General features: G+C 36.7%; 1 protein-coding gene across 1 annotated transcript in view; it reads right to left on the reverse strand.

The window, feature by feature from the left end:
• DIAPH3 (diaphanous related formin 3) overlaps nucleotides 1-26287 on the reverse strand; it is a 490845-nt gene that overhangs the window by 268539 nt on the left and 196019 nt on the right. Inside the window, exon 18 of the mRNA XM_026009631.2 lies at nucleotides 708-803. Coding sequence (XP_025865416.2) covers nucleotides 708-803 — 96 coding nt within the window. The remainder of the gene's footprint in view (nucleotides 1-707; nucleotides 804-26287) is intronic.

Here is a 26287-nt window from a genome sequence, read left to right on the forward strand (position 1 = left end):
ATTCCTCTCACAAATTTAGAAAGTAATACATACATATGGTATTATCTCAGTTCCAAGCAAACTATCTTTGATGCATTTAAGTTGCAGTTGGAAATGAGTTAGAAGCAAAACTCTTTGCCCTCTTTTCCCAGAGTAATTCAGTCAGGGAGACAATTCAAAACTAAGTATTTAGCTCCTGTAACAGTAATTAAATCTAAAATATTTCCAGTCATTACTTCTGAGGAAAGGCTTTGAACTGCTCAGATGGGATAATGGAATTCATTTTACTCATCATCCTAATTTCCATTAATATTCCAACCTCTTTTGTGTGTGATCAAGTATCAAAAATAATAGAGATTCAGAGGTATAAAAGAAATAATCCACTACCATTTTTTAAAATATGATGTTATCACCTAAATTTCTTAACAAATTATTTATATACTTAGACAAAGGGTAAGTTATAGACTTATTTTCATTTTAAACACTTTCCTTAGCAATTTTATTTTGTTTTATTTTATTTTTTTGCAATTTTATTTTCTAACATGCATTAATTTTTTTGAAGAATTTAACCCATAGATTGCCTAAAGGAAAAGAATTATCTTTGAAGTTGTTATGCAAATAATAAAATATTAAAATAACGAAAAACAAGTCATTAAGAAAATCAAGTAATTTACAGGAACCACCTCCAGTGTTTTGCTAATGTAATAGTACTGAAGTTTCATACGTACAAAGATTCTGGGCAATTTTAGAATCTAAAAATTTAAGCTCTTTAATTTTTTTCTTAATAGCTTTCTTTTCTTCAAAATCTTCTTCTTCTCTTCTCTCTGTAAAACCAAGGATAGATCCATGTCAGTAAAACATTCAGCAGTAAAAGGACAGGTCGTGAACTATTATCAAAGAATCTAAAAAGCTAGAATTCTTTTAAACATAGTTATAAAAAGAATAGATATCTCAAGACCTAAACTGTTTCAAATAGGCACTGGTGGTTTTATGCTAGAAAAACTAAGAGTAAATACTTGAAAGTCAAATAGGAAAAACAAAACTGATGTTCATTATAGAAACCAATACCATTGGGTCTAAGAATGAGTACACTTAGCACATTTGAGCAGTATACAGGACTCAATTATGTATGATTACATAAACGAATATATTTACACTTAGGGTAGGTTAAGAAGTTAGCTCTAAGAGGGCTAAGCAAACATATACACATGGCTATTTTATGTCTGATATACCATGCTTATTTAAAAATATAGTTCCTAATAAACTGGAAGAGTAGGTGGTTTATAATTTGTTTTCCAAATCTTTGAAAACAGTCAAAATTTGATACTTAGCTTATTGTATCTGAGAGTTTTAAAATCAACAAATGTATCTAACCTCCCTATCCTTAGTAAAAAATAAAGAGAATAAATGTATCATGCTAAACAACAACCTATGTATGACGTGTCCTTACAGCAAAGAATATGATAGTCAAGGTTAAGAGCTGGAACCAATAGTGATCCTATCATCTTCCCTCTCCTTTGTGTCCATGGATAGCACCTGTGGTCAAAGCCATTCATCTAATAAAAATAGGATCTTGATAATAAAGAAAAATGGAGCAAAGTGTTTAGTTACATATGTACAAATAAATCACTAATATTAGGGGAAATAGCTTCCAAAAGCATCTTCATATATATAAGATGGCACAATATAATTACATTATGTCAAAAAAAAAGACCATCATAATCACATGTTTTGGTACATAGTGTGAGACAGGGATAAACTTTTAAATTTTTCAAAATATTTATTAACTAATTACCTCTACCATTTTATTAATAGTCCTCTTTCCCAACTGATTTTATATTACACTTTTATCCTTAATTGTTTTTCTGGGCTTCTAATTCTCTTCCATTATTCTAAGTACTGTTCCTGTGCTGCTATCATTCTGTCTTAAGCCTTGCATGATGTATCTTAATTGTATGTTCAAATTATTTTGCCTCCCTTTCTAAATTTTCTTCCTTTTTCTCATGTATTTTTCCATGCAAACCTTAGAGTAATTCAAAAGTTCCAAAAATAAAATCCATTCGAATTGTATTTGACTCATGAGGCATTTGTAAATAGATTCAAGGAGATTTGATATGTTGACAATATTCAAAATTCCCAGCCATCAACATGACATGTGTTTACAGTTATTCAGATTAGCACAGTGTTCTTTGTAGGCAACCTGCACATTGTTAGAGTTAGGTGTCCTAAGTATATCTAAATTATACTCTTAAGTATGGGGATGGGGGCAGAGAGATCGGTTAATTCTACCCTTCCCCACTATACTTTGTAACTACTTACTGCTAGAATGTAGAAACTTTGTTGAATTTTGCATATGTGTTTTATAATCAGCAACTTTACTTATTCTTTCATTCAAATGAGTTTTAAGCACCAATTAAAAGGGACTGTGCTAGGCGATATAGACATAATACTAGACAAAATAGAGACATCCTAGCCCAACAGAATTTAAAGACCAACAACGGTGAACACAAAGCAAATGTCAACTACAATATATAGATAAGTCTCCAATGTTTTGATAAGAACCACAGTAAATAAAGAACTCCATAACCCATACTTATGAGAGAGTGTCTTCATGTAATAAGTGATACCTAATCAAAAGCTTGAAAGAGAAAAGGAGTTAGGCAGGAGAGAAGGGTTTGGGGTGGTAGGAGGATGGATCAGATAACAGAAAGGCAGTGTTTGAAGGTCTAAAGATCTAAGAACTTGATGGGCCCAGAAAGAAGTGAGAATAGTAAGAGCAGAGAATATTGAGTGCAAGTAAATGACACCAGAAACTAAGCAGGTGCCACATCATGCAAGACCTTCTAAGCTAGGTTAAGAAGTCTGGATTTTATCCTCTAAGCAGTGAGGAGCCACGGAGGCTTAAGTATGTGACAGACATCACAAAAGTTGCATTTTAGAAAAAACTCAGGCTCTTTGAAGTGAATTGAAAGAGTGGCAAAAGTAAAACAGTAGAAGGCCAAGACAGAGGGAGTCCTAAAAACCCAAAGGAGAATAAATGGTGCCCTCATCTAGAGCAGGAGCCACTGGGATGAAAAGAAGGTATGACTTCCAAAAGTAGAATCCTGCCCAAATGTGTCTCCTGAATTCCAGATTGAATACCCAAGGGCCTACTCTCAGCATCTCTACTTGGATGTCTAATGGGAATCTTCAATTTAAATTGTCCAAAACCAGACACATACAACCCCTCCATACCTGCTCTTCCAGCAGTTTTCCTCATCTCAAAAATAATAATAAAAAATTAATTAATTAAAAAAAACAGGGATGCTCTTGTTCAAATTGCTGAACTCAGCTTGAAGTCCTCCTGTTTTCCACTATTTCCCTCAAAATCATATCCAATCCATCATTCAATCCAGGCAATTCTAACTCCAAAATGTTACCCAAGCTAAGCATTCCTCACCATTTCCCTGGCTACTACTTTTCCTCTGCTCGTGCTTACCATCCTTTCCCACCTGCATCACAACTCCTTCTAACACATCTCCCACTTCCTGGTTTGATCAACTGCAGTCTCTTCACTAAAGGGCAAAGAATCCTATTCAACATTAACGGAAGAGCTTTCCTTTACTGCCTTACATGGAATAGCACCCCCCACTCAGTATCCCCTAACACCATCACTCTGCCCCTTTTGCTCCTCCAAAGCACCTACTCTTCACATACTTTAAACATGACATTTATCTTTCTTCCTCTGCTATGAAATAAGGCTCTTAAATGAAGAAACTTTGTTCATCATTATATCTTAGTATCCCAGAGTAAGGCCTGGAACATACATGGCAGGTATTCAATAAATAGCTGTAGGGTGTATGTTTTTATGTATGAATCTGCAGACCAAAGGAGAAAGGCAATTCTCTACTTTTTTCAGAAAACGTATATTTTTCTTATCTTTATCTGCAAAGAAATAATAATAAAAAAAAGGCCAGAGTCTTTTTTTAATCCGTTCATTTCTCAATACCAATATCCTCTGACATTCTGAAATATGTTCCAGCCTGTCTAAAGAAAAAAGTCAAAGAAACTTAGTAACCTTTAATTTTAAGCCACATGCTCTGACCATCTCCTAGGCATTCCACTGAACACATTTGGTTGCACCGGTCACATAATTTTCATCACTAGTCATACTACTGCTCTCCTCATGATCATGATGAGAAAATGAATGCTTTGGGCAAGTTAACTTCAGGTAATGAATCTGATAAAAGAGCAATCACAAGACTTTCTCTCCAAATTCTTTCCACTAGCTTTCAAATATATTAGGTGTCACATTAAAAAGGGAGTGGGGGTGGTGACCAAGTGACCAAGTGTCACATTAAAAAGGGAGTTGGGGTGGTGACCAACCTTCAAATCAGAGGCTGACACAGTTTTAACTAATTCTCTGCCTTTTCATAGATGTAACAAATTAGAGGTTTACTGAGTTTAATGTATCAGCATGCCCATAGTACAATATTTACATTTTCTTCTCTCTTCCCTATTACCATATAGTCAAAGGATGGTTGGGAAAAGATGTAACTGAAATAGTGAGCAGAGGGGAATCTGGGTGGCTCAGTAGGTTAAGCATCTGCCTTCGGTGCAGGTCATGATCCTGGGATGGAGCCACACACTGGGCTCCCTGCTCCGTGGGGAGCCTGCTTCTCCCTCTCCCCACTGTTCATGCTCTCTCTCACTTGTTCTCTCAAGTAGTATATAAAGTCTTAAAAAAAAAAAAAACATGTTTTCAAATAGTGAGAATATAGACAAAGGGATAAAGGGATAAGCAGCAGCAAAGTTTTCTGAGAAAGACAATAGGATTAACACACACACACACACCCTAGAAATCAGATAATTTATTAGCCAAATAGACTGATTTGGTTTCAACATGGAAAAACTAATAAAAAGTGAGATTGAAAAAAAAAATGAAGCTAGGTAATAGATTGCCTTAAATCAGTGTAATACCAACAGAAATGTTTATGCAAAGGTCCTGATAAAGCAGGATCCAAATGTTGCAGCAACATTGAAAATGCATTCAAGAGGAATAAGAGCAAATGAAGATGTTTAGTGGAAATGAAGTTCATATACAAAATCCTATTTCATTTACCCATGGTGATGTCATTTCTGTGAGATAACTAGTCAGAACAGAGTGCAGGGTTCTGCAGGCAACTCGAGCTTGGCATCTCCAATCAAGTCCTCCATCCCGAGCCCTACCACTTAACTCACTGTGGCTTACATCCCTTATCTATGACCTGGGGACACCGGACCTCTGGTAGAACTTGTGAGAAGGAGATAGGACAATCATTACCTTCCTGTAACCTTCCCTCAGACTCCATGGGCTCAGGGAAATCAGGGACAAGAACTGGAGTGCCTAACTACAGCTCACAAGCTGACAGAGGACATTTTGGACTCATCCCATCCACTGGTAGAGCTCTTCTTCTAAGGCTAATAAAATACACTTCTGCTAAAAGACGAAATTTTCTCAAGTACAAGATGAAACTCTGAATCATAAAGTCAGACTATTAGTGCCATCTATACTTGTGATCTAGCTTTTTTTGCCATTAGAGATCTGTGTTTAATCTTATTTCCTAGAGATGTTGTGTAAGACAGCATTTTTCCAACAGAAGATTAATACTGTTCAAAAATGGTTCTGATCACTAACACAGCATATGCCGCATTTTATGAGGGTTTTATGTCAGAATGAAGTCAAAGATGACAAAACTTTCTATGTTGCCAAGAGCCATGAACTGAAAAAGTCTTTTTTAATTACATTTTCTCTTTATTCTTTTTCTATTTTCAAAGTTTCAAAAATAGCAGCAAAATTATATAAAGAATCTCCTTTCAAAATCTTTGCTTTCATACTAAATTTTCCATTAAAAATCATAATTCCATGGTACATGGTTATGCAGTTTATTCCAGTTCATTTTCCATTATATTCTAATCAGACTGATTAAAAATGTGACATTTTTCAGAAGTAAGATCCAACGTATTCTATCATACATTATTTCACCATTGCAAAAATTCTAGAATATGCAATTCTAAATGTGTGAGTAGCTAGTAGCTAAGGCACAAAAGGTAATACCACAGTTTTCTCTTTCCATAATGAATATTCTAAATTGAAGAATGCTACTAATAATTGTTTATTCTATTTTCATTGGTGCTTCCTGGTTAAGTGTATCTCATGTCAGGATGTTTTTAAAATACTACACATTTCAATTTTTTTCTGGCATTCATTTGGCACAAATGCTATTAAATTTTACACGTTAGATGTTCACAATAAATTACCTTTGTTCATTAGATTAGACCAGCCTTGAGAAGATAAAAGGAAGTGTACCAGATTAAATAAGCATTCTCTGTGACACTGAGAGAAGCCAATAAAATCAACTCAACTACAGAAATAAAGCAAGCATATATCACACATTTAGGAAATGACAACTGAGGCCGAGCACAATCTTCATATAAGGTAAAAGGCAGGGACAGGAAGACATCCATAAATCGGAGTTTCTTTGCATTAATTACACTTGTTTTTCTTCTTGCTTTCTAACTGTTGAGGTTCTAAAAGGCTCACAAAGAGTATCGGGATTTTGTAGGGTCTAGATTCTAGAAGAACTGTCCTTGAAGTCTAACCATTCTACTGATGAGGAAGCCTAAGCACAGAGTTTATGAGTTTCTTGTCCACAGCCACACAAAGGGTGACATGGGTACTGATAGTCACACCACGCGCAAGAGCAGTGTCTGAGGCAGGGAATCCATATGAGAAAAGTGGTCTGCAACCCAGCATGTAAGAGAAAGGTAACTCCTCAAGTTTTGCATTGACACTTGATAGGATTTTCCCTTGCTGAACATGTTCAGCATTCAAGGTGAATGGACTTGGGGGTGGGGGTGGAGGGAGAACAATGCTTGGTTTCTTGAGCACAAGGAGCAGGATTTAATGCTATGGAAAGAATGTATAGTTCCAAAGGGAAATCTTAATTTCACCCATCACTACCTCTCCCCAAATGGTGGTTAACTGAATGTGGTTCAGTTATCCAGCAATACATTGTGAAAGGAATATACCTGGAAATCTCAAGGGTCAGAATTTGTGAATAACCTAATGGCAGGGAAGGGAAAATAGATTTCTGACAGTTATCGCTACTGATGACTGTGATAGGAGAATATTATTTCAAAGAAGATTTAGGCAGCTTGAAGGTAAAAGACACGGAATACATAGAAAAAAGTGAAAACTTGGAATGAATTACTTTTTAAGTTGGCAATACCCCCTTGGCAAAATGTCAAAGTAAATGCTTTGGTATTGAAAACCATAATTGTATAAACAGCTTTAGTCATATCTGATCTGTCAAACCCAGTTTCAGTATTTCCAGGCACATAAATAAATGACGATGCACCTAACTACACAGAAAATAAACAGAGGAGAAACAGATAGGCTATCTTTCTATTCAAATATTAATATATGACTGTCATTACTAATCAGAGTATTTTACTAGCAAAGAGATGTCTGCCTGGCAATTCCAGGCTACGAATGATATAAGAAGAAGAGTGGCTAACACACTAACTAAAATTTTGTGGATTAGATTATTTCAACCAGAGCAATCATCAAAAGTGCAGCCAATAAATGCATATTTCTTTTTATATGACATCCTATTTCAGTAACCGATATCACAAAACAAATAGTCTTCAAGGACTTTTCTCTACAACTCAAACCTTACGTGGACAAGGAGAAGGATTTCATTATTTTACAAATCTTTAATTAGTCACATCATTTAAAAAAATTTTTTTGAACCATTACTACACATACAAAAGGATCATTAAGGTAAGGAGAATATAGTCTGCCAAAAAACTTGAAAACTATGCTTCAAAACTATAATGGTCTCTACATAGTTGACCTAAAAGTATGTTTCCTTCTTTCTTTATTCCCATATAAAATAACAAATCAATCAAGCGATTTCTAAGGACCTTCACAATCACAGAAATTAAACAATTTTGCTCATCTTAAAGGTATTTGCACCACAAACTAAAAGAACTACATTCTTTAGGTCCCCTTGTATGTAAACACCCCTTCTTAACCAAAATTGAAAGAATAGAAAAACAAGAGCTCAAATCAAAGGCAAGATCAATATCTTTCAAATTCACATATTCAACAAAATGTTTAACTTAATAAGCCAGGCACTGGGGAGAAAAATAACCAAATCAGTTAGGTCTATTTATCATGTGTATCTTAGTGTTAAATGTTATAATTAAATTAAGTTACAAATTGAGATGACCTTTGATTAAATAGACCAAAAAAGGTGTCAGAGAGGAAACTAAAAGAATCAGGAAAGAATTAAAAAAAATTCAGTCCAAGAAAACAGAGACCTATTGTCACATGATCTTTCTCAGCCCATCACAGTTCATAAAAACATCTCTCAGGGGTTATTATTATTATTATTATGTATCCTCAAAAATCTCCCCACTGTAACTAACTCCCCCTAGGAATTCTTCTTGAATGCTGCTACTTCCCAGTCCTGGAATAATACAGGTACTCATAAAATATAATTTTTCTACTAACTATTGTTTTTGCCAGTACAAGTTACTCCCATATATCCTCAACTGATATTAGAAAGTAAAAATATATCCCTGCTAAAATAAATTACAGAGCAAAGACTCAAAAAGTTAATGCATGGCATGCTAATGCATACACAAGGGAATGTACTAAAGGGGGGAAACCTATTATAAAAAGAATGAGAACTCGGTGTACATTCCTAATTTAAAAGGAGGATTAAATCCAAATGAGGACACAGGTAATTCAGGATATCTAGCATGCTGTAGAGAATGGAAAGTCTTAATAAGCCAACTTATTAGTATTTGTACACACAGTGCTAAGCAACCAGGGAATAGAAAAAGTAACAATAAATTGTATTAACTAACAGATAAGAAGCAATGCCGTACTAGACTGTGAGCAGACCATCCCTGGTGTATCAGAGGATGGGGAAAGCAAAGACAGAATTTTATCAAAATGGCCAGAGTGGTTATCGAAATTTCGATAGAAGAAATCTGATCAGACACAAAAATGACCATTATTCCAAAATAATGAGAAAAAATTTCAGGTTTAAGAAGTAGAATTTTATTATCTTAATTAGATTCAATGACAGCATGCTTATATTCTTTAGGATCTTGTATTTTTGAAAAAAACTAATCAGAATGTGGAGCATCAATGCATATTTCACATTAACATTTGTTTTAGTATTAGAAAAATAAAGTTGTCACCCCACTCATGCTACCATAAGAACCATGGACTTGTCTCCATCATGGGCTTAACATTGCCCTAGAAAGGAGTATACATAGCTTCTCTGATCCAAAAATACTTTAGAGTGTTTGTTTCCAGGTATCTGTTCAATTCAACTGAACATTATAATGTTCTGATAAGCAGTTACTCTGTCCCTCTGATATCATGTTCCTATCTCTGATAGCTCAATAGAAAATTCAAGTCATTTCCCCAATTTCTCAGTTATTAAATCTTTATTCCTCTGTGATCAAGAGTGCTCCCAGCTAATATTCCAGATCATTCTGGTCTCCAACTGGTCTACCTAGAGTTCTACTCTGTTTTCTAGAATCAACTAGCCTATGCTTTTTTCCATGCCACAACCATTGGAACTCAGGATAATTTTTTTTTTTTTTTTAAATCTGGGCCTTTGATCCTTAGGTGTCTACATTATCATCCCTTCAAACTAGATCTCAGATTGCGTAGATCCTAAATAGTCATGTAAAACTCTTGGCTCCTGTTCAGCTCTCTCTTCCAGGGTACCACATTTCCTAAATGCAACGCAAAGGTCTCTTATGTACCTTCCAACTATAGGGAAGTGCTTAAGGGAGGACTAGTAGGGTTTGTGTATACTATGATTAGGGAAATGTTTTTTATTTTTTTATTATTTTTTTTTTTAATTTTTCTGAGGTGATAACTTCACCGTGTTATTTTTTTTTTAATTTTTATTTATTTATAATAGTCACATAGAGAGAGAGAGAGAGAGAGAGAGAGAGAGAGAGGCAGAGACACAGGCAGAGGGAGAAGCAGGCTCCATGCACCGGGAGCCCGACGTGGGATTCGATCCCGGGTCTCCAGGATCGCGCCCTGGGCCAAAGGCAGGCGCCAAACCGCTGCGCCACCCAGGGATCCCGGGAAATGTTTTTTAAAATGATCTTTATATGAGTGAGAAGGGAATGGGGAGCTGGTGTTTAATGGATACACGGTGTCAGCAGGAGAAGATGAAAAAGTTCTGAAGATGGACAGTGGTGATGGTTATATAACAATATGAATATATAAAATGCCACAGAGCTGCAGACTTAAATGTGCTTTAAGCAATAAAATTTTATATTAATTAACCATGAAAAAAGAGAGGAAAAGTAAGGCTGCATTCCAAACCATTCTCTTTTTTAATAATGTGAATCTGACCTCTTTTTGATTTAAAAATGTATGGAGGGATTAGGGGATTCTTTTTTTTTTTTAATGAAAAGACAATAAATCTTAAGTAACCCCCAAATTCTCAAACCAGATCAAACTGGGATTATTTAAAATACATGTAGTCTTTCCCGAGGGCTGCTCAAAAACACAGATGGTGCTTATTCATGGCACAGGGCATCTCTAATATGGATATGGGTTTGACTGCATAGGTGATGGCATAGATAACACAGCTATGGAAGAATCCTTCCTCTAGTACCTCCCTCTGGATTACCTCTCCAAACTGTACAAGGAGTTTGCTTCTTGGGCAATCCAGGGTTTCAAGAACCTAATCACTCTTCCAGCTTCTCCAAAGTCACAGCCCGGCTCTCCTATTCCTAAGACTATGTCAGCCTGGCCAACTACAGTCATTAAGGAAGACAAGCAAGGAAGCAAGGGTAGTCCTTTACATGAAAGGCAGATCTTAGCTCCTCTTTCCACCCTCTTCTTACTCCTCCACTTTAAAAGGTCCAGCATGGAGTGTGGCCCTCTCATCCTTTATTTCCTTCCCTTCTGAAGACCTGGCACAGGCAGGAGAGCCTGACATTTTCTAGCACTGAAACCAACCCTCCATCTCTAGTCACATAAGCAGCTGGCACATGGATAAACTACCATATTGGGTCCCAGAGAAGGAGCCAGCCTTAGGTCTTAGTATCTGCAGATAACCACGTTAACAATAAAAGGTACTTTATCTTCCTTTGTTGTGGATCCCTATAGATATATCTTACTAAGGAAAAAGGAGGGCTGAACCAAGACAGGATTCTGAAATCCCCTGATGTTTTATAATCCCCCAAACTCCCATAAAAACTCTAGAATTTAAGATAACCTCCCTCCTAATATCCATATTTAAAGTTACAGGCTATTTATAAAACCATCATTTTCCAGTTATCTTCCAGACTGGCTCACAAAAACATCGTATGCTTATTAGCACACTAACCAAATGTGCTATGAAAAAGAAGAAAGTACTTAACAGAACCATTCCGTGAAAGGGAAAGGGAAGAAACTTTTCATTAATAGGAGTGCAACAGTTTAAATCTTATTAGAAAATCTCCTTTAAACTCAATTGCTTCACATTATATTGGGCCACCTGACACTCAAGCAGAGAAGCATTAACATCATAGCAGAGAACATAGCAGAGAACAATCTTTACAGGAAACGAAATATCCCTTACTGTAAACTACCCAATCTTACTAATTAAAAACTATCTCTGGTTTAAGTGCTTCATGAAAATGTCAGACAGTGAAAATTAATGTTCAAAAGACATATACCAATAAGCTAACGTAGAACACAAAATGAAATACCAAGAACATTTTTGACGTCTAGGAACACCCATTAACTGGGGACTCTGGTGTATGTCAAAATTCTGAGTCTTTAAAATGTTTTAATAAATAATATCGCTATTATTATTTTACTTTTTTGTTTATCCAAGAAACATGTAATACATATTTCAAATGATTACTTGAATTTCTCAAAGTTTCAAATCCTTTCTCCCCTATTAAAATGATTAATAAAATATCACCTAATAAAAATCTTACTTTATAAGTAAGATAAGTAAGAAAATTGAAGCAGAAAATAGAAAACAGTCTGGCAAATGCACATCAGAACTCTAGACTCCCTTTTTTGTGCTCTTTCTGCTCTGGAAATCTGATCATCCTGGCCATTTAGAGCCTATCTGGCCCATCAGCAGAAACTACAAATGTGATAACATGTGAGATGAATGGAATTAAAGGCAGAATGACTAAGATTCATTCCACCCTGAAGAGAAAGTAGAGCCAGAGAATAAATGGAGACGATAACTGAAGTTTTTTTTTTTCTTTTATTCAGAGATTTTTCCCATAGCCTTGCCATTTCAGGATCAATGGCATTTATTTCTTCTGGGGGAAAGATAATGCTTAGAATAAGAGGTCATTCCTCAACACTGAGTGTAAAATTAGGTTTCTGTTAATATCCACACTGTGACAAGAGTCTTGAAAGCTATGTGGTTCAGTTCAAGAACTGGGAACTTACAGGGAGAATACGTTTAAATAAGCTCACGGTTTTCCTTTATTTAAAAGGGGACAGGATCCCATTTTCCACAGTGCAAAGGAAAGATGCAGAAGAGAAGGTAAGGACAGAGTCTCAGGCAGAAGACGACAAAAAGAACTTCTTGGACCAAGAGAAAACTTGCAGATGACCAGAGGAGATAGGATCAGAATTTAGACCCAACCATAGAGGGTTATGCTCCTCTCCTCCTCCCACAGATAGAAATGGCTTATAGGGAGAGGGTCTGAGGTAAAAGACAACAGAATAGGGTTTGGAAACCCAAGAGTAGAAGGTATTTGTGCCCAGCCTCCGGTCTGGGACTCCATAGGAAGGATGGTCTTCAACCAAAGCAGGGCAAGCTCTGGAAAGTGAGCGTGGTACATGGCATGTTTAGGCAGCAAGTGCACCTGTCTACTAGACTATCTTGCTCTGTAAGCAGTGAATGGGAGATGTGCAAGTGCTAATAGGTGAGCAGACATGTTATTTTCAAAAATATGGGCTGTATTACATTAGATTCTTCAATTCATAGAGAAATTCATATTGGATATAAACTCCCCTACAATTCCAGTAGGAAAGGATATCTATAGCAACAAATATCATATTCCGAATCTTAAAATGCCAATGAGGACCACAAAAACTCTTCTCATCATGTATACATACAAATGCCCAAAAAGAAAGTCACCTATAACACACACATTTCTATTGACTTACATAATATGTGACATAAAAGCATTTAAAATTTAAAATCCTATTCCTCTACTTAGCCCTCTTTACTTGGCTACTTGAATACTCACAATGCTTTCTCAGCCTTTCACAAGCTGCTCCTTCTAAGCCTGAGGAAGATATATGCAACTTCCACTTCATCAATTACTTCTAGCCTCACACTTGAGCAAACATTCTTCAGCGTAACCATTACACAGATTCCCTTCATTACAAATGGGTGTCCCTTCTGATCACTGGCACCATTTGGAATAATTAACTATCGAATATACTGCTTTCTGAATGCAGTTTACTGAATTAATGGAACCCTGTGTATGTAATATACTTGACAAAAATTTCTTTCACTTTGGAAAGCTAAGGTCATTTCTAAGCAGTGACTGTTTAAAAAAATCAAACAAATGACTCACATATCTTGTTACAATTTTTGAGATTCATTTACATTGACTAGGGCAAAGTCACCTTTTTACTTTCTGGCTAAACATATAAAATATAGAGTTTAAAAAAAACAAAAAACAAAAACCTAAGCATGCTGCTAGTCCAGCTAATTGTTCTGTTATGCTAGAAATGTTTTCTAGGAGAAAGAATTTTTAAAAATCACTGTACAACAATTCAAACAATAAAGCAAAGTTTCCTTTCCCTTATCTACATGTTATTGTAAATACTCCTCCAAAGCAAACTACTGTTAACAACAGTTACTAGTAATAAAGCCCCTGCTAGTCATCTTCTAAAGGGCTACACATAAAATATAAATATACATATTTAAGTGTGTATATAAAACAGATGTATACACATGTATACAAATATATGGTTTAGGGTTTTTTTTTCTTTTTAATCAAACTTTTACCAAATATATTGTTCTACATTTTACTTGTTGACAAGGTAATAGACACTAGACATTCTTCTATGTTCCTATGTTTGGATCAACCACATTCTTTGAAAGAGCTTCACGGTATGTCACCCACATGTCCTAATTTACCATAATCAATGACTTTCCTTAATGATTATTTAAGGGGTTTCTAAATTTTTGCCACCAGTATTATTACAATAAACATCCTTGTATTTTTCCATATGTATATAAGCATTTGATGCATCTACAGTGTAGCATGCCTAAGTGATAATCTCATTTTCTTTTGAGAAAAGAAATATGATCAAACTTACCACCATTAGTACAGTTCTTCCTCTACTGAGCCTAGATACATGGATTTTACAGCAGTTTTCCCAAAGTTTATTTTGGTAGCTTAGTTCTTCATTTTAACAAAGATGAGTAGTTTCAAAAAAATCCCCGAATATTAAACTAAAATGAAACTCTCACTTTATAGATATGTAACAGAGCCTAGAAAAATGCCCTCCCCAAGTCCAAAGAACTACCCAGTGGCAGGTTCGAGACTAAAAACCAGATTCTTGATTCTAGGCTATTCTCACAGTCCCAAACTCCGTTTTTGGAAGGAAGACACCCAGGGCAATGAAAGCCCTGTTAGAGCAATGAAAACAACTAAAATTACATGAGCTGTCAAAAAAACAAACAAAAAAAGAGTTGTCAATATAGAGCTCTTCCAAGGGCTTCTTTGTCACCACAAAGAACAATTTTAAGCAGTTTCATTCACTCACTCATTCACAAGGCACAGAGATATCCAAGGAAAGATAGAGAAAGTAAAACATCATCCTGGTCCTTAAAAAATTTCAATTAAAACTGGACCAGTAGGGGATCCCTGGGTGGCTCAGCAGTTTGGCGCCTACCTTTGGTCCAAGGCGCGATCCTGGAGACCTGGGATCGAGTCCCACGTCAGGTTCCCGGCATGGAGCCTGCTTCTCCCTCTGCCTGTGTCTCTGCCTCTCTCTCTCTTTCTCTCTCTCTGTCTATCATGAATAAATAAATAAAATCTTTAAAAAAAAATTGGACCAGTAATATGTACGAAGATAAAAATTATACAATCATAGAATCATTTATATAAAGTGAAATATTTTTAAAGGAGTCAGGCATCTTTTGAAAGACAACCCATCAGAAGCCCATTAAAAGAGTTTACTGAAAAGTTAGTGAATTTTTGAATGACTAAAAGAAATGAGGCCAATCCAGGGAGAAGACACATGGAGGTTTAAAGAAGCAAAATATCTGACTAAATTAATCAGGAAAATCTTCATGGACTAAGTGGTTTTAGGTGTGGGGCTTGAAAGCTGAATAGGAGACAGGATTAGAAAGCATCTCTTTCCCCTCTGTCTGAAGTATCACTTTCTATATGTAAATATATGAATTTACATACATATGCACAAAGAAGTAAAATAGTTATGTTTTTTGAGAATGTAGAAAAAAAATTCTTAGTAAAAACAGAAGTCCAAAAGGCAAGAGCTTCAGTCTTTTCCAGTCTCATTCTGCACAGGCAGTTGAAGAACAGAATGGTTTATTTCAAGAATTACCATTACTCGTGAACTCATAGCAGATCTCTGAGATGGAAGGCAAACCCAATCCGCACAGGGAAGCAGAAATCCAATAACAGAATTTGAAGAGGGGAGTGGTCACATTGGATTTCTACCATCATCCATGCCTTGTATGCAGTGGGATTTTGAGAGTTTACTGAAATACATCTCTATTATTTGTTAAAGCAGAGCTAAGTCAAAAACCACTACGTTTGACACTAACTTGTTTCAAACAACTTTCTTATGTGTTACAAAGAAAAGGGGCTATAGTCCTTTCTTTACACACTCTTTTAGAAAACAGAGTGGCAAAGCATATAGAAAGAACTTGTCTTTAGTATCAATCATTCTAGGATCACAGCAGGCCACTTCCTAGGCTGTAACATCAACCACCACAGCGCCGTTCTATAGTCCTATGCCCTGGGCCAGAATATACTGCAACAGTGAGGCAAATCTTCCGCTGACCTGATCATACCTTCAGTAGGATTAGCCTTCTCCTTTCCTTCCTGCTTTCATAAACCATATTCACTCTCCAAAACAACTCAAATTTTTGTCTGAAGCTTTTCCAAGCAATCCAGGACTCAAACCCCACTTCCCACCATTCTCCCCTTTACATAATATGCTCCAGCCACACTGAGCTTCTGAAGGATACTAGATTACAGATTCTTCCCAACCTAAGGGACTTTGAACATGCTATTTCCCAAATCTGTGGAGTTTGTCCTTCGATTCCTTGCCTGGCAAATTCCTAATTCCCCTTCAGGTCTCCAATGAAATGTTGGGACCTCAGAGGCCTTCAGTGACCACCCTCTTTAGTCAGTCTCGCAGCTATTGCCGTAACTTGCTCACTACTTTCATAGGACGTTCAAAAAACTGTAGTTATTTTTGGCTGTTTATTTAATACCTTCTCTATTTGAAAATACACCATAAAAAGGCAAGAATTTTGTCTTGCTTGGTACTGCATCACAGGAGCTAGGACTGTACCTGTCATAGGAGGGGCACCCAATATTTGTCGTTTGGCTGACTGGCTGGTTGGCTGTGCTGCATGATTTGCCATGACTGATTCAATAACCAAAACCAGAGCCTCTGCTTGCTGATTGATGGTGGATAACTGCAATCCTAGGCATAGCACTGAGAAGTAGCTAGCCTTGAGGGAGTATGATTTGTATATCCAATTTCACTTGCTGACAAAAAAAAGCCACACGAACACTAAGTCTTAAGCACTTAATACAATAGGGATTATGGAGCTCCAAGGAGAAATAGTCCGTAAGTACAAAGCTGCTGGGCTAGGAGATAAGGAGGCCCTCTTCTGTGGAGGAATATCGATCTATAGAATGCATGTGGGAACCAGGGCCAAGAGGTCCAGGTGGGTATTCCTGTCCTGTTTCCCTTGGAATTCAGAGTTAACACATTGGTATTTCCTCTAATAATCATGAATTTATCGTTCCAGGAAAAAAACCTATAAATTGTTACAAAATAAGCTTCACATACTCAAAATATGCATATATATATATATAAAATATATATAAATATAAAATATAAAATACATATACATATATATATATATGTATAACAGAACACTCTAGCATATTATTAAAATCTCCTAAATAGGGGGGGCAGACCCAGTGGCCCAGCGGTTTAGCACTGCCTTCAGCCCCAGGTGTGATCCTGCAGACCCAGGATCGAGTCCCGCACTGGGCTCCCTGCATGGAGCCTGCTTCTCCCTCTGACTGTGTCTCTGCCTCTCTCCTTCTCTCTCTCTCTGCACCTCTCATGAATAAATAAAATAAAATCTTAAAATAAATAAAATCTCCTAAATAGGCATTGAATTACAGAGTGCTGTCTCCATGGGACACATATAGAAAACATTTGAGTGATAAATAATCCAATGATGATTCTACTGGCAAAGGTTTTAATCCTGTGTTTGGCCATCACACTTTTCATCTATTAAATGATAAAATTATCACTATAGATCTTACTAACCTGACAATTCTATGTCTACCTAACCAACATTCCCACTTTTTCCATTTCCATTACAAGATGCAAACACTGTGATCCTGCTGTGTAGTCCTTTCAGCTAAAATTGGTTAAAAACAAACATTTGTATAATATTTTAGACTTTATATAAAGCACAATTTCCAGTCGGAACACCAAGTTTTGTATTATTAATAATGGATACAATAGTGAGAAAAAATGCCTCATCAAGACTACTTAATACTATTCCTTGCATTGTCATTAAAAAAAAAAAAACTATTTCAAGTTCATGTTCAATATATAGCATGGGAAACACAATGTTTGCAAAAATCAACTCCAAAAATTCTAAAGAATATATATGTAGCTAATTTTAATTAGCATACAAATGACAAATGCTGAAAAAGCGCTTGGGCATCATTTAAAAATACATGCAAACAGACACAAAGACAAAAAACATATTGCTGATGAGTACTGGACCATGCTTATCAGCTTGAATAGCTATTGTATATAATATTTTAATTTGGTCATACTTAAAATTGAAAAGTCATTATTCAAAAAAAAAAAAGAAAGGTTATTATTCTAAAAACCCAAGTACATAATGGACATGTTAGTGTTTCTTTCTAAACTATACCACGATCACCAGGCACAACTTTAAAATAATGTGTAATACAAAATGAGAGAATTTGAAAATCTGGTACAACAGAAAGAAAAGGAAAATTGTAAAATAAACTGATGATGAAGTACAGAGCTGCATCAGAGGTCAACAACACTGTGTCTATTATTCAGCGGAAACACTGAATTTGCCTTTAGATACCATTTTAATGTTAAATCAAGAACTGTCAATCAGCACTATTTGTTTGTAATCCCTCATCAGAACCCATTGCCTCCATCTGAACATTCACAGGGAAGAATGCAGAGAGCATATCTGCAAGCACTTAACCTTCATCAACCAACATTCATGCATGCTCATTAACATTTTTTTATCCCACTTTCGAGCATGACACAGCTCATACCGGAATAATAACTCGCTGATAATTGTTCAAGACAACAGCTGGACAGGCAGAGTGCAGAGGTGAACACTCTCATAGATTATGGGGTACAGTAATGCATTACAATTAGTATAAAGAGTCGTATGCTCATGTTCAATAGTTTTCAAAAAAAAATTAAGAAAATGTCATTACAAAAACAGCATTCCCCTCTAACTTTAACTCTGCATGGCTCACTGCCTGATTCTCTTAACTCTTCACTATTTTGATATAAACCAATGACAAAAATTGACCCCAGTTACTATACCATTTCATGAATGGAAGCAGTAATTTTGACATAGTATACTCAGAAACCAAACTTATGATCTAATTGAAAGACCACCACGAGGGAAGGGAATATTTTACATCTTTCTAACAGTTGTTTTGTATTAAATCTCATAAGGCCTTTACTATTCAAAAAAGTAGCATTGAATACTAGGTCTTAAAAATGAATTCAAGGGGATCCCTGGGTAGCTCAGCGGTTAAGTGTCTGCCTTTGGCCCAGGGCCTGATCCTGGAGTCCTGGGATTGAGTCCCACATTGGGCTCCCTGCATGGAGCCTGCTTCTCCCTCTGCCTGTGTCTCTGCTTATCTCTCTCTCTCTCTCTCTATCATGAATAAATAAAATATTTTTAAAAATGAATTCAAATTAATTGTCACTGAAGAAACCTTAAATAGCAATAAAAAAAGGAATCTTAGCTATGGAAGGGAACTTAGAGAATATCCAGTCCAAATGCCTGATTCATAACAGCTACTCTTCTTTGTCATAAAGGAATACAAATGAAATTAGTATAATTGTTGGAAAAGGTAATCAAGAGGACATGATGACCAGCTGATCTTTGAGCTTGACCCAGGTGACTAGGGACTCCTGACCTGCTGTCCTTGGAATGTATGCTCTACTATTCCCACAGTGGAGGCTGGTCCAAGAACATAGCCTCGAGAGAGTAGGGTTTGTTGAAACCATCCAGATGTATACATGACTGGATCCAGTTAAAGCCTCTATATAAATTTTTAAGATTTGATGGGTAGGCACAAACATCTACTCATTTTGCAGCTGCCCCAAACAAGTCTTGTAAGTTAAGTTCCCTTGCTTTTTAAACATGCCATCTATCAGTCTGGAGTGGTCTGCCTCCTTCAGTGGTCTCTCCTTGCCCTCTGTGCACAGGGAGGCAGTCTGTGAACCAATAATAAGAGTAGCCATTTATGAAGTAATGTGAATCAGGTATCATGCTAGGCATTCAGTAGACATGGTCTCTTGAAAATCTTGTAAGTAGCTATCAACCTTTTTTCAGATGAGAAAATTAATCTGAAAAATATTACAAATTCATCCAAGTTCCAAAAAAAAAAAAAATTGAGAGACCAGATTCCAACCAGGCATTCCGATTCCAAAAATGAAGCTTTTCATTATTAATTTTTTTATTTCAGAATCTTGCTTCTATTTCCATTATTTTATTCCAGAATTCTGGCTATACAACTATTTGACTCTTTAGAATTAAACCTCTTCCTGAAAGGTCTTTATCTAAGATACAGCACTTAGAATTCCACATTTTCTCACTAATGTCCAAGAAGCCTGATCTTAAAATTCACAAAAATCTCTAGTCTTTGTATTTTAACTAGTTTCCCTTTAACATCCCCTACCCTTATTTCTTCCACCACCCAACTTAGACTTTCCAAACTTCTTCAGGTAGTTGCTACTATGCCCTTTCTCCATTTACTTACCTGACATTTAGTCACAAATGTCTATGAGGTGAATTGCCAAACCTAACTAAATACAACAGTCCATTTCTCCAGTCCTACTTCCAGTTAGTGATCACTGTCAAAGGAAGTCACATAATACACACTGGGATCCAGTATAATTTAATAATATAATCTGAAATAAAACTTCAATTAGATAACTCAGTAGTCAATAAACTATAACCCCATGAGCCAAGTCTGGTCTGCCACTTGTTTTTGTAAATAAAATATTACTAGAACACAGCTATGATCATTAGTTTTCATAGAGTATGTGGCTGCTTTTACACTGTAGCAGTGCAACTGAGTAGCTATAACAAAGACCCTATGACCCACAGAGACTAAAATATTTTACTATAAGCAGAAAAGCTTTGCGAACCTATGATATAACCTAAAATGAAGATCCATAACAGTGTCTCAAGTCAACTGGGTAAAAATAAAAGCTGTTTATCTTCAGCCTAAAATCTATAGACACCAGCTTAATTCACACTATTAACCCTACATCAGCCTAGGCTCTGCAATGCTTTCCAAAGTCCACCTGCTAATAATTGTCTAATCCTGGTTGACTATATTTCCAAAATCTCTCTCATATCTCTCTTAGTCCTATGGAAGGAACCTAGATTCCAGACTTCATCATTAATTCCCTGAGTAATTCAAGTGGCCTCTGAATGGTAGCCCAGCCTATGGATTTTGCCTACTACAACACAGAGCTGTCATACTAAAACAGACACTATGTCACAGTATATCTATCTTCAACACATTTCAATGTTTTTGACAAAATTTAATATATTTAACATTTTAAATTATTAATGTTGATGTGATAGAACTAAATTTAAATGCCTGAATTTTACATACAAAGACCTCCATAATAGGTCAAGGCCCACACTGCAGACCCAGAAGGGTGATTGGTCAGGTTCCTGAGTGAAAGCTGGCTCTCCACTCCATCTCCTCGATCTTTGGAGTGCTGTCATATTTGATTGTACCAGGAAACTGGGCATTTGTGGCCAAAGTTCTTGTTCCCTGATGGTACGTTGGGAGGTCCTTTGTTTGGAGTTGTGGTCCATGCTGGAGTTCTAGAACAAGACCACCTAGCATGAGGTGCAAGGAAAGGAGAAGCTCTGAGCAGAATTTAATGAGAATTTAAGCTTCAAGCAGTTCACTGTCAAAGCTATTTGCTCTTATTGGTCAAACTTGGTTCCTCACTTCACTTTCTTGAACTTTTTTCATACCGGCCTCCCAACCTCGAGTATCCAGCAATTGTTCATCCTTCCTGAAAAAAGGTTTTTTGGGCCCATTCTCACTTCCACTGCCATGTACACCCTGGGCCAAACCACATCTTGATTTCTACATGGTGCTCTTAACTGGTCTCTTCCCTACCACCCGTCTTCTACAACAAGAACTTAAGGCTCTTAATGGCTATTTTTTCCGCATTGAGTGAAATGGGAATCTAGTGGTGAGCTTTAAGTAGAAGACCAAACACAAAGTCCTTGCAGGATCTCTGAACTAAATTTAAATGCCTGAATTTTACATACAAAGACCTCCATAATATGGATACAACTCTCCTGGTTCATCTTCCAGTGACATTGCTTCACCTATCCCCTGTACCCATCCCCACAGAAACTGAAGTACACACCATTACTACTCTTTAACTCTGAAGCCTACATATTTCCCCAAACTCACTCAGCACATATCCATGCCTTTACTTCCACTTTTTCTCCTTCTCTCTGTGTTTTTATTCACTAACCCATCCAAAAAACTTATGAAGCATCAGTGAACATCAGATACTGGCCTCAGTGAAAAGAATAGAGAGGGAAGAAGGCAGATCTAGTTTTATCCATGGAAAGATTGAGTCTATTAAGGAAAGAGAACATTAAATAAATACACAAATAAGAATTTTATGAGAATCACAAACCAATGCTATGAATGAAAAAGAGCTATGTGGGACTTACAGAGAGGTCTATCCCAGTCTGGAAAGTCACAGAGAGCATACCTCAAAGGAAATGACACCAGAGCAAAGAAAGAAATTTCACATGGGGTCAACAAGGTGAAGCCACCTCCCCTCATGAAGCTGTTTCTAATTAATCCAGTTTCAATCAATAGATTTTTAAATGTCTAACAGCTGTGATATAATGACTGACATAATACTAAATGGCCAGCCAAAATATTATAAAGCCTATTTAATAGCGTAGAATGCATCTGTGCAAATAATACAAAATTATATTGCTTATACACATTTCGAAAAGATAAAAGGGAATACAGGCAAACCCTACACTGATTTAAAGTAGGTAGCAGAGTTTAGGGTGGTACTTTTTTCTTTCATCTATTTCTAAGTTTTCTGTAACAATTATTTTATAATAATAAACTATAGCAGTGTAAATAGTTAACCATCTTTACAAAATTTTAAGGAACATAAGTAATATTTCATGTCTACTTCACTCACATGTAATATTTTATAGTTATAATATAGAATAACCCATAACACATTATCTTTCATGTAAACTTGCAAGCTTCCCAGGTGTAATACCTGTGAATCCTACCACTGTTCAAATTTTCTATATTATTATTTGTATCCCAAGTTTCTCTACTTGATTAAAGCTTGTATTAGTCTCTATAAGAAGAGTTAATGTACTTGATTTTGTTATGCCCAATCAAATCTTTACATAAAAACAGTTCCAGTGAATTTTGACATTTTTAAAAGCTTAAAGTCAACAACTATCCCCCCCAAAAAACAACAAAAGCAAAAACAAAAAAACAAGCATTTACAACAATGTGGAAAAATTAGAACCCTAATGCATTGATGGAAGGAATGTAAAAAGACTCAGCCACAATGAAAAACAGTTTGGCAGTTCCTCAAAAAGCTAAATACCAAATTACCATGTGACACAGCAATTCCACTCCTAAGTCTATTACGCAAAGATGGAAAACAAGTATTTAAACAAATACATGTTCACAGCAGCACTATTCACAAATGCCCAGAAAAAGAGGAAACCGTTTCTTTTTTTTTAAATATTTTTTATTTATTTATGATAGTCACACAGAGAGAGAGAGAGAGAGAGAGGCAGAGACATAGGCAGAGGGAGAAGCAGGCTCCATGCACTGGGAGCCCGACGTGGGATTCGATCCCGGGTCTCCAGGATCGCGCCCTGGGCCAAAGGCAGGCGCCAAACCGCTGCGCCACCCAGGGATCCAGAGGAAACAGTTTCAATGTGCAAAGAATGAATAAAAAAAATTCATATATACATAGCATAGTATATACATAAAAGGAATGTAGCACTGTACATGCTACAACGTGTCCGGTCCTAAAAAATACCATGCTAAGTGAAAGAAGTCAGACAGAAAAAGGTCACATATTGCAGGTCTCCCATTTATATGAAACACCCAGTATAAATTCACACAGACAGAAAACAGATTGGTGGTTGCCAGGGCTGGAGAAAACGAACAAAGGGGGAAAAATGCTTAATGGGTACAGGATTTCACTTTGGACTGATGGAAAGGTTTTAAAACTAAACAGAAGTGGTGGCTGCACTCCAATGTGAATGTCCTAAATGCCACGGAATTATTCACTTAAAAATAGTTTTTATGTGATATGAATTTCATCTCCTACAAAAAAAAATCAATATCCAACAAAGGTGCAATTTTCGGCGGGGGGGGGGGGGAATCTATAAAATGTGTTACAATCTATTTGTTAACAGTTATTCTTGGTTTGCACACTTGGAATCAAGGTCCATCCAACAATAAGACAGAATTTACCTCAACTCTTTCCTCCTCCTTATACAGATCCTTGCTGCTAAACCAAGCAAGAAAGGTCAATCATTTCAGCATCTAGATCCTGAACCTATCCCACCCTCAATCACCTTCACAGTTCTGAACTTTTTTAACCTAGTTTATAGAAGAGCTTGTTATTCACTTGGAGCTAAAGTCATCAGTGGCAGAAATCATTGGAATCTGGATCACTTAAATATTTCTACTCTCCATCCAAAATTCCTATTTGCTTAAAATGAAAAAGAAACAGATAGCTTGTTGGGAGAAGATGAAATTATTGTATTTCTCTTTTAAAGGAATGAGAGCCCATTCATTCATTCAGCAGACATTAATTCCCTGTCTGCTATGCGTCAGGCATTCTGCTAGGGGTTAGCAGTACATCAGGAAAGGAAAACAAAGATCTCTCCCCTAAAGAGTTTGAATTCCAATGAGGGCAAAGAAATAAAAAGACAAACACATGCTTGGTAGATAATGATATGCTAGAAGTTGACAGACGATCTAAAAAAAAAAAAAAAAAAAAAAAACAAGGTAGAAAGAGCTGGCATGGGGATGCAGGGGTGGAGTGCATGGGAAAACCTGGCAGTACTAAGTCAGAAAGCAAGTGCAGGAGCCTCACGGAGAAGGCGACATTGGAGTCAACAGTCACAGATGGTAAGACTTAATTTTTCCCCTTCCGTGTCCAAGACAGGGAACCTCTGCAGCGAATCTGGGGGGGGTCTCCAGTGTGGCTGAAGTAAAAGAACAAAGGAGAAGGTAGTAGGAGATGAAAGAGAGAGCAGAGCAGCAGGAGAGGGGAGGGTTTCCAGAGGCTTTGGCACTCTCCAGTGAAAGAGAAAGGGTTCAACCATGTGAAAGCAGAAAACTGCACAGCAGGTGGCAGCCAGGGGCAGAACCCAGGCAAGCTCGCCAACACGGAACCTGGTGGAAGACGTACTGCCAATAAGGCAGCAGTAGCTCCCACGGGGAATTGTCGTAGGAGATGAGGAATGGGTAGAAACTGCAAATTAAAATACTCAAGAGTAAATGATGAAGACCCAGGGAGAGGCAATGAAATGCACAGCCATACTTGGTGAAAAAATAGACCAAAGTTACTGAAGTCTAGTGTAGAGAGCAGAAAAATAACAAGGAGAATACAGCTAGAAATACAAGTTGGACCAGACCCTAAAAAAGCTACCAATAACAGAGAAGATTTTCTTTTTCTTTTTAATCCTTTAGAACACATGCACACATGGGATAGGAAAAATGTGCTATTTGTAGGGGTGAAAAATCTGAAGACAGCTGGCATTACTTTCTTAAGAAGAGGAAGAACAGGAGAAAACAATATAAAGGTATTTAAGAGGGAAAAAAAAGTTGGAAATACGTATGTAATGAATGAAATAGCCTTTAGAGCTTCCAAAGGTTAAAGGAAGAAAAAAAAAGAGGTCACTGTGTGTCACACAGGTAGTCAGGGGAGCTGATACCAAGGTCATTTCCACAACAGTCCGCATCCACTTCCACGGACTCTTTCCCTTTCTGGTCTAAACAGGTGAGAGAGGAAAGAACACAAGGTAGGGAGTCCGGAAGAAGTGAATTCTTGACTGCTAGCTCCTTGATAATGATGTGACCCCAAGGGCCAGATTTTTAACTTCTCTGAGCCTCAGCCTCTACACATGAAAATGGGAGGAAGGCCTAAGTCTTAAAATACAAGAATCAGGCATGGTTATCGGGGCCAAGCAGGTGCTCCTCTTCCCTCTTAGTGTTCAAGTCAGCTCCTTTCTCTCATTGCTTTTTGCTTCCAACAGCTGTTCTGGACTTCTTACAACCCTCATATAATCAAGAATAATGAGAAATTTTGATTTATTGAGGTGGTAAGTTACGCTTATTCATCAAGAACACATTCACGAAAATAGCTTTTTTGATAAAGCACACCTCAGAGACACAAAAATGGGCATGGGATGATCCCATCAGTTGCCTTCTCTGCACTCAACAATCTTGCAGAGCAAAACAGCCGGTAAAAAATGAAGCAGCCGGTAAAAAATGATTATCAATTTTGGATTATCTGGTTCATGGAAGGATATTCTTTCATAAACATGTAAGTTTATGAAACACACACACACACACACATCTAGGAAATTATATTATAAAAGTATTGTTACCACACTGAAGCTAGCACAGACTGCTGCTTTACTCCTTATCAGTCCAGGAAACACTGTGCAATCTACTA

Source organism: Vulpes vulpes, chromosome 6 (genome assembly GCF_048418805.1).
Source record: "Vulpes vulpes isolate BD-2025 chromosome 6, VulVul3, whole genome shotgun sequence".
NCBI lineage: Eukaryota > Metazoa > Chordata > Mammalia > Carnivora > Canidae > Vulpes > Vulpes vulpes.